General features: G+C 49.4%; 1 protein-coding gene across 1 annotated transcript in view; it reads left to right on the forward strand.

The window, feature by feature from the left end:
- The window catches only part of AJAP1 (adherens junctions associated protein 1), a 153935-nt gene that overhangs the window by 55928 nt on the left and 83980 nt on the right, over positions 1-14027 (forward strand). The window contains exon 2 of the mRNA XM_006161198.3: positions 12061-12866. Coding sequence (XP_006161260.1) covers positions 12061-12866 — 806 coding nt within the window. The remainder of the gene's footprint in view (positions 1-12060; positions 12867-14027) is intronic.

Genomic DNA, 14027 nt, shown 5'->3' on the forward strand with positions numbered 1-14027 from the left:
CTGCTGAAGAAATGGAAACTTACGTGTTCGAGACATGAAGGAACCATGATCTACACTGAATGATTTGTGCAGAAGATTTTATGTATTCTGGCTATTCCAGCTGGTTTCCCAGCCGCCATTTTCTTTGTTCCCCACCATGGACACTGGAATGTTAAATGGGTCTGAGCTGGAAGACATGCTGCCCCTGACAGCCTTGTCCTCTGAGAGCATGTGCCAGGGGTGTTTACTCTCAGGAGTGTTTCATGGAAGTCCCCAAATGAGTTTTTGGTTTCATGGCCCTTGATCCTCTGCAAAGACCTTCCTTCACTCAGGTGTAAAGGACTCCAGATGGTCATGTGTTGGCAGAAGAGTGTGGAGAAGGCTATCTGAGGATTTCTGGGGTCCCCAAATTACCCCAGGTATGCTCTGCCTACTCCCCCTCTTTGTGCCACTTGAAATCCAGCAATCGCTGACTCAGAAGAAACTTCAAGGTGGCTGGCCTCTCCCCACTCCCAGTTGACTACAGGGGCCCACATGCCCTGGCAGTTGTGAGTGGTGGCCTTTCCTCTGTGTAGTGATCAAACATGCTTCTGGGGGAAGTTTTGAGCCTCCACAAGCTTCTCTAATTTCAGCTCCTTTATAATGCCCACTCTTGAATGCAATGAGTTAAGTGACTGATCTTGTTTCTCTCTCTCACAGTATGCCCTCTGATATGCAGGAATTCACTATGCTTTAGCTAGTAGAGCCCCCTCGGTGTTTACCCAGCAAAGAAGCTCTTTGCCCTAGCTTTTCCTAAAGGATGGTCCAGGGGTGTTCCTGGAGGTCAGAGGAGAGAAGAAGCGGTCTCAAGCCTTAACTGCTCCCTGTGACGCCCCTCCTGGTGCTCCCTTGGCTGTCTGCCCTTCTCCATCACTGAGCACAGCTGCTCTGGTGTTGTGGCCTCCTGTGGACAGAATCAAGAACCTCCTTTTCATTTCTATCAAACATAGTCAGACCCTTGATAAGGGCTTTGCCAACATCTTACTATTTTTAAACCTACCCAGAGCCCAGAGCCCAGAGAGGCAAGGAGACTTGCCCCAGGCTGTATGGTCAATGAACTTGGTGAGGAGCTGTGCTTCCTGCTCAAACCCACCTGCCCCCAAGCCTTTCTTTTGACCTTCTTGCTCAGTAACTTCTCTTTAGCCTCTTGCCTCGCCCATCCCCACCTCCATCAAAGCTCTTCTTTTCCAGTCTCTGCAAATCCTAGAAACCCATGAACAGGCATGTGTTTTGTTCCAAGAGGCAGCTCCTCCTTCACTCTTCTCTCATCCTTCCTCGTTGGCTTAACAAGTGCCTGGCACGCATACCGAGTTTCGTAAATACCACATAACAATTGCAACAAAACCAAAATAGATATTTCCCATGGAGATGAGAGAGGGACTTCAATGGGTATTTTGGAAGCTGGTGATAACCTGCCACTTATTCTTCTCAGTTCCCATTTCAGAAACAAGCCTATCAATAATAAGTTACAACGCTGTCACCACGAGCAGCCTCGGTGATATTCTGAGGGATGTTTACTTTCTGTGTACAGGGACTGAGAGCCATCTGCAAAACCTGAAATCTTAGAGGAATGCATCCCTCCTACGTCCAGTTTCTCCCTGTGGTTGAATGTTTACCTCCTTAAGCATCACCTTCTTACCGTTGTGTTTTTAAGAGACTTCCTTCCAGAGAAAGAGCTGCTATTTTGTGTTTTTCTTTCGTCTGTAAGATGAGAGTAACAGCAGCTCTTCTCCTAGGATTACCGTGAGAACGACACAAGGCAATTCGTGTGAGACGCTTAGCTCAGTGCCTCGCACGTAGCTACTGCTCAGTCCATGTGAGGTCTTATTTTAGTATCCTACCCCATCCTTTTTCTCCATGTTCAGTCCTCTTCAGATTGGCTTTCCATAGTTAAATATGCATGTGTGCGATCGTTCTGTATCTTCTCGTGCTTGCGTAGGACTTTCCCCTGGGCATCTTCCTGGCCTGACAGCCTGGCTGAGGGCTGCTGGACTCCAGAAGGGGCCATGTCACATGGTGCCATTGTCTCTGTCCTGGATCCTCCTCTTCTATTGATAGATCAGTCATGATGCCTGCCCATGGCACCTTTCTCTCCTTCCACTCCATTCTTTATTTACTGTTGAAAAGGAACATAAAGTAGAATTGAACCGGGCCTGAGTGAGGAATGAGAGATACTCCTAACTCTCAACCCTGAATGCATCTGGGGAGCTTCCAAAACATACTGATCTGGCTTCCCACCCCCACCCCGAAGACTCTGAGGAGAGGGTCAGCATGGGGCCCAGGGCTCAGTGTTGGTGATCTCACTCTTCTTCCCCTGGTAATTCTTGTGTGAGGGCTGAGATAAGGACCTCTGCCTGGATTTGCAGAACTGATTTTCCTTTTTGCGACCCTCCTAAGCTTCCTTATTCCAAGCAGACTTGGAGAGGGGTGAGGTTATCAGGTAGCAGGTTCTAGTCCAACCCAAATCATGTCTGATTGAAAGAGTGAAGAAAGGCAAGGTTCATCCAGAGCCCTGTCTCAGACCTTTGCTCCACCTGCACAGAGGTGTGTGTGACTTAGGGTCCTGGCAAGGCTGGCTGGCAGATGAGCTGGGGCAGCTGCTGGTAATGTCCTAGCTACTGCCTAGGGAGAGTATCTGAGCAAGAGCGCCCAAGGGGCTCAGAGGCACTTCACGGGATACCTGCCCAGGAAGGGCTGTCCTCTGTCCTGCTGTAAAATTGCTGTGGGGGGCAAAGGGAACCGGGCTGTGAAAGCAGGGGCTCAGTTGCAGAGCCAGGCACCCACTCCCAGGGACCAGGAACATTCCCACCCACCGTCCTGCCCACCCACTGCTTGTCACCACTTCACTCCTCCAGAATACTTGCGGGCACGTTGCCCAGGCAACCAGAACGCCGTTGCTATCCTTCAGTCTCCTTCAAGCACCTGCGAAAGCTGTCGTGCAACATCCCCCATGCCCAAAGTTGCTGCCAATTCCCTGCTCCAGAGCTCCCACAAAAGGAGAGAGGGTCTTTCGACTTGATCAATGACCAGGACAGGAGTGTAGGAATTATAGGGCATTCCTCATATGTGTATGCGCACATACAAAGAGACAGGCTTGGGGCCAGCAGATGATGTGGTGGTTAAGGGCCCTGGACTCCCACATGGGACCTGGTGGCTTTCTTTCTCTCTCTCACACTCTCTGGTCAAATTAAAATAAATAAATAAATGGATTAAAAAAGTTAAGTAAAATTAATTAAAAGAAAAGAAAGAGCCAGGCTTAAAATATTTACCATGTAGTTCCTAGAATACCCCTGCAATGGGTTTATTCATTCTGTTTTACAGGTGGGGGAACTGAGGCATAGAACAGTTACTTAGACTGCTCAAGCTCACACGATTAGCAGGTGTCAAGATGCATAGCCCCCTTGTGGATCCTCTGGCCGTGTCCTTGTGGAGTGTTTGGGTTGGTTATGAAGCACTGTGTCTTCTCCAAGACTCTTTCCTCTTGAAGATGAGATGATGATTCCTACCTGACCAGCAAACTATGCCTATGTAACAGGGTTTCCTAAGCTCAGCCCTCTGGATGTTTGGGGCCAGATAAGTCTTTGTAGTAGGGGCCGTCTGCCCTGTAGGATGCATCCCTGGCCTCTGTCACTAAATGCTGGTGGCACTCCAACAACTAGCTATATCTGAAGACATTGCAGAGTGCCCTCTGGGGAGAGGGGAGTTGTCCCCATATGAGAACCAGCAATGCACCTAGATGCTCCTATGACAAGCATCATGATCCGTGAGAAGGTGTGAAGCCATTCCCTAAGGCCCACTCTCCCACCAGTCACACTCCCTCCATCTCCACTGAATAGATGGAAGCACATGTGCTGAGGTGCAGCCTGCCCCCAGCTCCTCTAGCTCAGAGCCATCACACAGCATATTCGAGAAGTAGAGCCACTGTGGTTTCAGGTCACGGAAGTTGCCTGTATTGCTCTAGTTTCTCTACTATGTTTATGGTCCCAAAGGAGTAGGGTTGCCAGGCCTAGTTCTTGAGCACAGAGATAGGTTCCCTGTGTTCTGGACTTTGAGTCTAGATCCGAGGCCAGCTTGCTATGACTGTATCAGGCCACTTCATCTGTGGGTCTCACCTCAGCGTTCTCCAGATCGTGAGAATCAGATGAGTGTTCTGTAATGTGTGGCCTGCAAAACACAATCCACTGATACGCAAGACATTTCCTGAAAAAGAGACCCTGCTTGGCCCATTGCTTCTCACATAAGCTTGCCCATGGAGTCTTTTGATAAGATGCCCAGCTGTTCTTGGGGTCCCAAGCATAGCTGGTCAAGGAACATGCTTTGGAGTGGGCTAGACCAGACTGTTAAGGACATCCTGTGAATTCCAGTGAGGCGAGTGAACCACGCCAGCAGGGTGGGCAAGTTGAGCATTCTTTGCAGGTGCTGGCCCTAGTTAGAAGAGCTGGCTGTTGGCTGATGCTCTTCCTGGGCCTTGACCTGGGAGCGGGAATTAGTCCTGCTGTCCAGGGCAGGGGGTGCTGAGGGGATCCCAGAGCCCCCCCTCCTCCCAGCTGACCTCCCATGCTCTGGGGAAGGAAAGCAGCCAGAGATTGGGGATGGGATTCAGAAAATCTTCTCATCATTCTGGAGGCTTCTGTCCAATACAGATGAGTCATTCCTATACTGCTGCTTCTGTGTAAGTCAAACATCCCATGCTCTCCTGACATGCTTGGGGCTATTGAAGAAGAAAACCTTCTAGGCAACCCAGAGCTCCCTTCCTGAAAGAGGGGATATTTTTAATCATATTAAATCATGAGGTAGAGCGAGGAGAGGCTCTGACAGGACATTACAATGACATCAGGCTGGGAATGCCATTAAAATGAATCACTGCTTAATGTTTTTTCATTAGGAAAATTGAACCAGTGACTGCTTTCCAGAAGAAAGTAGGTGTTCCCTTCCGGAGCCAAGGCTGAGAGGGCCAAGACTGGAGGGGTTGTGTCCCCTCAGTAGGAGAGGGTAGGTCTCTGTTCTGAAATCCTTTGGGAGGCTATTTGTGCTTTCTGAGGTCATTAACCTATGGGGTTGGGCAGGGGGAGCCAAAGGTTCTTGTGGGAAGAGGAAAGAAACGGAAGTCTGCTGGGTTTGGAGGATGGTTTTCCTCTCTGTCAAGGGCAGAGAACTCAGTGCAATGTGAAATCAAAGGAGACCTTAGGGATAATAAGGCCACTTCTGCACCAGGCACTGAGATCTTGCTTCATATCAAACATGAAATTTCTCTTCCTAATGGGACATGCATTTGTTCAGGAGAGGTTAGGGTGTTGAGAAAAGGACCCAGGGGCCAGTAGATGGTGCAGTGGTTACGTCACTGGAATCCCACATGGCCAACTGCAGTTCGAGTCCCAGACCTGGTGGCTTGAGAATCATACCAGGCATATATGTGTGCATGCCCAAGATGCTGGGAGGATAGTGAAGCAGAAAGGTTAGTGTTGTGGCCATCTACCTTGGTGGGTGATTTCTCACTTTCCCTCTCACTGTGTCTGTCTATCTCTCTTTCCAGCGATTGCACGCACCCTGGGGCAAGATCTCTTAAATAATACACACAGAAAAGGACCCAGTGCACTTGAAGTTTTAGTCTGGCAAAGGTCAGAGCAGAGCATGGCCACCACTGTCCCCTCAATCACAGAAGGCTCGCTGCTAGCTCCAAACACACCCAAAACCCACACCCCTTGGTTTCTTGTCTGCAAAAGCAGAACCATTGCTATGATCCAAAGGTGGATTTGAATGTGTCTGAGAATTCATCTTCAGGAATTTCCTTTCCAGGCTCCCTCTAGCACCTGGGAGATAGACCAGGGAGTGCAAATCCCCAGTGCATGGAGGAGCACAGGCAGCCTCGGTGGACTGGAGAGGCCAAAGGACTCAGGTTCCTCCCTGCCAGCTCCCCATATATTTCCCAAAGCTCAGAAGCACTTGGAATATTGAAAGTAGGTTTTAAGGAAAGGGAAAATAGTGCCCTTATTCCCCATTCACTCTGGGACAGTGACCTCTTTTGACTTCCCAGCATAATTCCCTCATGCCTGCTTTGGTTGTCAAATGGGAGAGTCTGGAAGAGATGTTAAAAAAAAAAAAAAAAATGCTGCTTCCTCTCCCCCTCCCCCTATCTAGGAGTGAGTAGTGTGGTTAGTGAGCCACTTCCAAAGCTTAGAGTATAGAAGGGGGTGGTGCTACATTCCCAGTGTTGAAACCTGCAAACATAACCTCCACCAGATGATCAAGGTCAGCATCATGGTGCTGAGTCATGTTGACAGCAGGTGCCCCGGATGCGATCCGATGAGAATAGCACCTTGTCTCTGTGGTCTTTCTCCCCAAAACCATTACCCCTTTCTAATCTTGAGAAAAACAATAGCCAAATCCAAGTTGAGGGCTATTCTATAAAAGACCTGAGCAATATCCTCAAAACTGCCAAGGTCATCAAAAATAAGGCAAGTCCGAGAAACTCCCCAGCCAGAAGGAGCCTACAGGACAGCATGTAATGTGGGACCCTGGAACAGAAAGGGAATACTAGGTCAGAACTAAGTGAAATCTGAGTGAAGTGTGTGATTTATTAATAGTAATACACCCTCGTGGGTTCCTTGGTTGTGGCAAGTGTACCTTTGTGACATGAGGTGTTACGTTAGAAGTGGAGTACCACTCTTTGGCAATTTTTGTGTAACTCTAAAAATATTCTGAAATGGAAAGTTTATTTAAGCAAACCATCACAAGTGGGGTGGAATCAGGAGCATCTGGACATGAGTCATGCCAGGATTGGAAGGCTCAGCAGGAGGTCCCAGGGAGACCTCAGGTGGAAGGACATCCGTGCAGGGGTGGGGCACTTCTGCAGAAGAAGATGGACTCACAGAAATCCACTTACGTCCTAGAAAAAGCTTATCAGTGTATTCTGCCTCTTCCTTGGAAACTTTTCTGGCCGGGCCCTATTGAATTATTGATCACAGAATCATGGGCTTTCTTAGAAGAGGAAGAGAAGACTCCAGAGACCACCTGTTCCAGTCCTCTCCAATGAATGACGGGAAAGCTAGGGCTTGCAAAGCAAAAGCAGCAAGCTCAGGCTCTGGCTAGCTTCTCCATCAGTCTTGTTCCCAGAACAACGGAATGACAAGACCAGAAGCAGATGCTGTGGCAGGGCTGGGATGGACTAGCCACCTGTTGGACAGCTCTGAGATCTCCTCCTTCCTGAAGATCTGGGATGTCCTCTGGGTTGCATTTTCTCAGTGCTCCCACCCAGCCACTTTTCACCACCAAGAAGCCAGCTGCTCTCAGGAGGTGATGTGCAAACTCCTAGCTCAGGAAAGATGCAACTTTAAGTAGAGGAGATGTCTTTGTCTCCCTTAATTGACAGTGATTTTCTTCTGTGAAGAAAATACACAAAAGATAGTGAATTGAATCTCAATTTACTGAATCTTATTAAACTGTTCTTGGGTAAAAAAGATTTCAATAAAAATTTAAAAGGAAGAGAAGCAAGGAAGCTGCAAACTAGAAAATAAAGTGAGATAGAACAGTATTTAGAAGCAGTTGGTCAGGGAGTGGCTAGGGTGTTTGTTCTTCTTTTCAACAGTATGGGCTGGAGACTGCTGAGCAAGAGCTGCCCTGGGACTCTACCTGCAGGGTGTGGATGGGGGTCACCAGGCACATGGGCAGGGGGTTGGTTCACTTCCGAGAGTCCCAGCAAGGATGGTGTGAACAGACCTGAAAGCCTGGGCTGCCTGTTCATTGCCAAGTGCCTATAGCTCAGAGGGCTGACTCTGGCCTTCATTGCCAAGTGCCTATAGCTCAGAGGGTTGACTCTGGCCTTCTTCCCACCTACCAGTGCCAGTCTCCTGGGTCAGGTGCTATGCAATGAATTCACCCCACATCATCCCACTCCTATATCCTTGCACACAGCCCCTTCTTTGCATGTTCCCTTTTATTTTCATTGAGCCCATAAAACTCATCTTGTAAAAGTATAGAAGTCATTGGTTTTAGTGTATTCATAGAGTTTTGCAGCCATTGCCACCACCACAATCAATCCCAGAACTTTTTTTTTTGGAGAGGTTTTTGCTATAGGGTACATGCACTCACCAGAGAGAGACAGAGAGACAGAAAGCGAGAAATCACCCCTGAGTGGGGATGGCCACACCACAATCCCTTCTCCTCCATTCTCCTCTCGGGATCTTGGGCATGCACGCACACGTGCCTGGCATGAGTTTTAAGCCACCGGGTCCAGGATGCAAATTCCAGTCTGACTACATGGGAGTCCAGCGACATAGCCATTACACTAACTGCTGGTCCCAATCCCAGAACATTTTATCACCCCTTCAAGAAACCTCACTCCCTTCAGCAGTCACTTCCTCCCTGGCTTCTGGCGACCATGAATCTATCTCTATGGATTTGCCTACTCTGGGCTTTTTCCTATACATGAGGTCATACAATGTGTTGCCTTGTGTGTAGCCATACAAGGTTTCTTTGAGTTCATACAATGTTTTCAGAGTTCATTCACATGGATCGGTACTGCCTTCATTTATATGGCTGACTAATATTCCCTTGTGTAGTTATGCTACATTTTGTTTATCCAGTCTTCCATTGATGGACAAACACTTGGGTTTCTTCCATTTCTGATTTCTGTGAATGATGCTGCTGTGGGTGTTCATGTGCAGGTTTTTGCGTGGGCAGATGCTCATACGTGAGTGGAAGTGCTGGGTCCATGGTCACTCTGTGTTTAAGGCTGCATTGTGGCAGCCCCATCTTACACTCCCATCAACAGCATCTGAGGCTTCCATCTCCCCATATCCTCACCAACACTCGGTATTGCCTATCTTTTTGCTTGTAGCTCTTCTTGTGGGTACTAAGTGGGTGGCATGTTCTTAAGGGGCCTGTGGATGCCCCAGGGATTTGGGGAGAGCTGACACCTTCGCCACTTCTTTAATGAGCATATGCTCACACAACTCTGAGGTTTCATGGTGTGGTCAGCAGCTGAGCTGCACGGACTCCAGCCTGCAGATCTGTGGGGTCTCCTGCCATCTTGGGGAGTGGATGCCAGTACTGTGGATGTCTTCCTGGGATGGAACTTTCCCCAAACCTCTTAAAGATGAAAAGAGAGTCATGTTGGCCCCTAGCCCTCTGCTGAGCAGTGTCAGAATATTCCTGAGGTGAGGTTCTGGCTGATTACAAAGCCAGTCAGTGGGAAGGATGCAGAGATGGGACCCTTGTTACTACTCACAGGGTCTTTTGAGGTATAGCCAAATCCACCTTTTGTCAAGATACAGTCTTTCAAAAAAAAAAAAAAAAGATACAGTCTTTCACCAGGAAGTTTCCCAAGCTTCCAGGACCTTGTAGGCGGGCCCCCTGCAGCTCCAACTTCCTTGTAGGAAGGGCTTTTCCCCCCCACAGCACTCAGTGCTCTGGGGGTAGGGAGGGGCCTGTGTCTGGCTTATCACCTGCCCTTTTATTTTCCCTCTGAACAAATCAATCACTTCAAGAAGGAAGAAACTGAACTTGAAAGGGAAAAACAAATCAACTTCTCCCTGCCATTGTTGCAGTCCCTTGGTTTTTATGCATAACAGCTGGGTGTCTTGGAAATGAGGGGTTTCTATGGCAACCAATTACAGCCCTTGACTGAAAAATCTCAAAACTATCCTGTATGTGAAGTTATGCTGGAGAGGACAGCTCAGGCCTAAGTACTGTGGCTTTAATTTCCTGGGGCAATATTTCTCCAGATATTGATGGCAGGGAGCTTTGCTTGTCTGATTTTGATTCACCCTGTCTGGTAGTACCTAGTTGTGCTCACTGAGGCCTCGTAGGTCTCTATGGGGCCTGTTAGGGTGCAGGAAGTCCTGGAGGTGCTCCGTGATCCCTCATAGGCCCTAGTGAGGTCCCTTTTCTGCTCAGAGCAGAATCTCATTTTCTTGGCGTCCAGGCACTCCTCCAGATGCGCAGGTAGTGGGACAATCAGAGGTTCTAAACCATCGCCCATTCTCACTGGATAACATGCAACCACAGAGGAACCACCCTTGTGTGTGTTTGGAGGACTTTCATGCTGACTTAAATTCCTCCATGTAGTGACAATGGATCGGGTCCCTCCAGCAAGCTTGGCTGCTGGTGCAGAGAAGTCGCACACCGGTAGAAACCCAGTGCAGAGGCATTAGCATAATGAGAGGATCCTAATTTCTGCTGCAAAGCACTTTCATTCTGATTAAAAATTGGGGCCCTATTATTTGGGGATTAGTTGTTTTTGGTAATTAGCACCCATTAACATGAGTTTCTCTCAGCGTCCTGATGACCCAAGAGACCAACACTTTCCCAAGTATCAGTGGGAGTCAGACCCAAACACCTGGTTTTAGCGTGGAACAAGGAGTGGGCACACACGGACACACTCACACATAGTTACTGTTGCATACCCACTCATACCCTCGTACACACACAGATTCACTTTCACTCATCCTCACACATGTGGACACACAAAGATGCACACACTGACACATTGGTGATTGCTTACACTCAGTCTCTCACAGTTGTGAACATACTCCGATACATCTTCACTCCCGCATGCTGACACACTGGTACACTCATGCTGATGCACACTTGTATACTCACAGACACGGTCACATTCCAACACACATACACCCAACACACCTACTTACACACTCGCAGCTGTGTATACACAGACTCACTTTGACACACACACATACTGATTCATTCCTTTTTAAAGTGATAATGACTTACTGAGAGAAACGATCGCACTGGCTTTCCTAGGCTGAGTTTTGAGCAGCTTTTCAGGCTGATGGCTTAGCACACCTGAACACTCTTGCCCACCCCCACCTGCAATAGTCATTAAAATTTTAGGATTCATTTTAACTTTCAGATGGGAGGTTGGTGACAAGAACTGACTTTGAATGACACCTATAATCAGGCCTCAATTATCTATGCTGGGGGAAGAGGGAACGTAGGCGTGGACCCTCTGAGCCCTTCCACGTGGCTCTTTGCTGTGTTCTGGATTTTCACGTGACTCTGGAGCGGTCACCAGTCTAGAAGCAATTCCAGGCCAGGCAACAAAGCTGCGCTGCTGGGACCAGGTGGGGACTCCCAGGATACTCCTGCCTCCTGACTTCACCTTTGCAGCTCAGCCTTGCTGAGAGGCCTCCTCACTCACCCACCAGGTTATGCCTTCCCTGGAGCTGAGGCAGATAACAGGGCTTCAAAGGGCACCTGCACTGAAGGTAAATAGGGGAGCAGAAATGTTAACAGAACCAACACTTGGGTGTTGATAAACTTTCAGCTCATCCAGAGCAGATCTCGTTTCCCTGAGTGAAATCCAGCAACCAAAAAAAGAAGTTTCCCGTTTGTAGCATATAAGCCTGCTTTACATGCTGTCTACTCAGCTGGGACCTGAGGGAACCAGGGGCAGAGGGAAGCAGGTGATGTTTTCAGAGTACATGGCAGGTGGCAGGTTCTCAGGGATGCCCTTAATACCCATATATTATCTGATTGGGCGAATCACACTCAAACCTCTGTCTTCTCTGGACTCAGAAAAAGAGGGTCACTTGCAGTATGTAGAGAAAAGTCCCTGTCTCTGGGATCCAAGGTGGAGGCCTTGGCTTTCTCTGCCCCTGTCTCATAGTGGTGCCTTTGGATTATTATTAGCAAAAGAAAGGGAGGCGGGGGTATTGGCAGTCTTTAAGTCCATCTGGTCTGGGCTGATGCTGGAGGCTTCAAAGACTCCGTTTTTTCTTCCTTGAAATAGACCATTTGGTTATCAAGTGGCCACATGCCTTGCAAGTTTCCCAGGTGTGGAGGGTGCAGAGAAGACAGTTTTCCATAAACATGAGACTGGTGCTGTTTTTTTTTAAGATGCTGATGAATAAACTGCACCTGAGCTGGCCTTTGAAGTGAGGTAACAAGGGTTTTGTTTCCCTTTTGAAGTTGGTATGAGCCCTTTCTACAGCAGCAGAGTGTCCTGTTGTCGTGGTGGGGTAGCGAAGCATGCCCTGGCGGCACCCCCTCGCGCAGCTCACTGACTTTCCTCTCTTTCTCACACAGCTCCATGTCCATCCGCTGGCCGGGCTACGCCCTTGGAAGCCATGCTTGGATACTTATAGCCATGTTTCAGCTCGCTGTGGATTTCCCCACCTGCGAGTCCCTGGGCCCGGGCCCTGAATTCCGGCTTCTGCCACGTCCCTCGCCCCGGCCCCCCCGGTTGTGGAGACTCAGAAGTGGACAGCCAGCGCGGATCCCCATGCCTGCCTGGAGCCCCCGGCCGCCTCGTGTGGAACAGCGGCTTCATGGGCAGATGCAGACAACCCGCACCAGGCGGGCTCACAGACCCAGGGAGCAAGTGGCCGCCCTTGTGCCCAAAGGTGGGCTTGCCAAACCCCCTGCTGCTGCCAAATCCAGCCCTTCCCTGGCTGCCCCCTCCTCATCCTCATCCTCCTTAGCGGCTGGTGGGGCCCCCGAACAGCAGAGCCTCCTAAGGAGGGGGAAGCGGCACCTGCAGGGGGGCGGTTTCAGCAGCTTTCGCTTCAGAGGCGGCAGGCCCACCACAGAGACGGAGTTCATTGCCTGGGGGCCCACGGGGGATGAGGAAGCCCTGGAGTCCAACACTTTTCCGGGCATTTATGGTCCTACTACAGTCTCCATCTTACAAACACGGAAGACAACTGTGGCTGCCACCACTACCACCACCACCACCGCAGCCACCTCCATGACTCTGCAGACTAAGGGGTTCACTGAGTCCCTGGATCCCCGGAAAAGGATCCCCATTGGGGTTAGCACAACAGAGCCTTCCACCAGTCCCAGCAACAATGGGAAAGACATCAAGCCCCCAAGGATTCTGGGGGAGAGCTCAGGTATGGCCATCTCCTTTCTAGTTCCCGTTTTGTTGATGTGAGGGACTTGAGGCGTGGCTTGGGAGGGGTGTTAGATGTTCCAGAGGTGAAGTTACTTTGTGGTTCTCTTCATTTCTCAGTGGTGGAGCCTAAAACAGTGACCAAGGGCCAAGAGTTGAGTGAGTCCTAGGGGACAGATGGAGTGTCATGTATCTGTGAACTGCACATGTATACAAGCTGTGCTCTAGAAGGAGGGCAGATGTGAGAAGGGAGGGCTTCTCTCCTTAGTGTCTGCCTAAAGTGGGTATTGTACATACCGTGCCTCTGTTAGAGACCAGCTGAACCATGCTGGACACAGAGCCACACATCTAGAATCAGAACTTCATCTCTGGGATTAGCCTAGGGAGTGAGATGCAGGCACATCTCATGATAGGGTTCAGGGGCTATGTGAAGTCTTCAAACACTGGCAAAGATGTGGGCCCTATAGGCTAGGGTTGGGTAGCTGCCAGATTGACCTTGGATTCAGAAAGGCCTTAAATACCAGGAGAAGCTGGTAACAGGAAGAATGCCGGTGCTCTGCAAACAACAACTCGGGTTTCAGAGTTCTTTTCCTTAGGGACAGGTTAGGAGGGTATTTGGAGGACAAAGATCAGAACAAATGACTTTGAGTTCTGCTGCTGCTGTTATTCTCGCTGCATGCAGACAATCACAGTTCCTTGGCTTTGAACTATCTCCTTCCCGAAGTTTTGCTTTTCTTTTTCCTTCTGTACTTTGACCTCCAGTTGTTTCAAAAGGAGGAGACCACAGCACTGGCAGCCTGTACCAGCATGTTCCAGGGTCATTGTGGGCCTAGGGAGAGAGCAGAGCCCCAGCCCCACTGCCATTCCCCCTGCCTCCAGCTTCCTCTGCCTCTGTTAGCAGGCTGTGGCTCCATGCTCTAGATGACTTGCAAGTTCATAACTTGGGTCTGTGCATGCACATCCTAGCCAAACACAGCAGTGTTTGCTATCTTTGTGAAATAGGATGCAGTTCTACAGCATCAGATCCAAAGGGATAAGGGTGCTATGCAGCCTCCTTGTGGCTTGCTTCTCTACACTCGCAAGGGTCTGGGCTCTACAGGAGTCACATAAGCCTCTTTGGTGTCAAGGGGAAGGAAGAGAACTGCTCTTCAGAGTTCATCTG

Source organism: Tupaia chinensis, unplaced genomic scaffold (assembly GCF_000334495.1).
Source record: "Tupaia chinensis unplaced genomic scaffold, TupChi_1.0 Scaffold138365_1, whole genome shotgun sequence".
Classification (NCBI taxonomy): domain Eukaryota; kingdom Metazoa; phylum Chordata; class Mammalia; order Scandentia; family Tupaiidae; genus Tupaia; species Tupaia belangeri.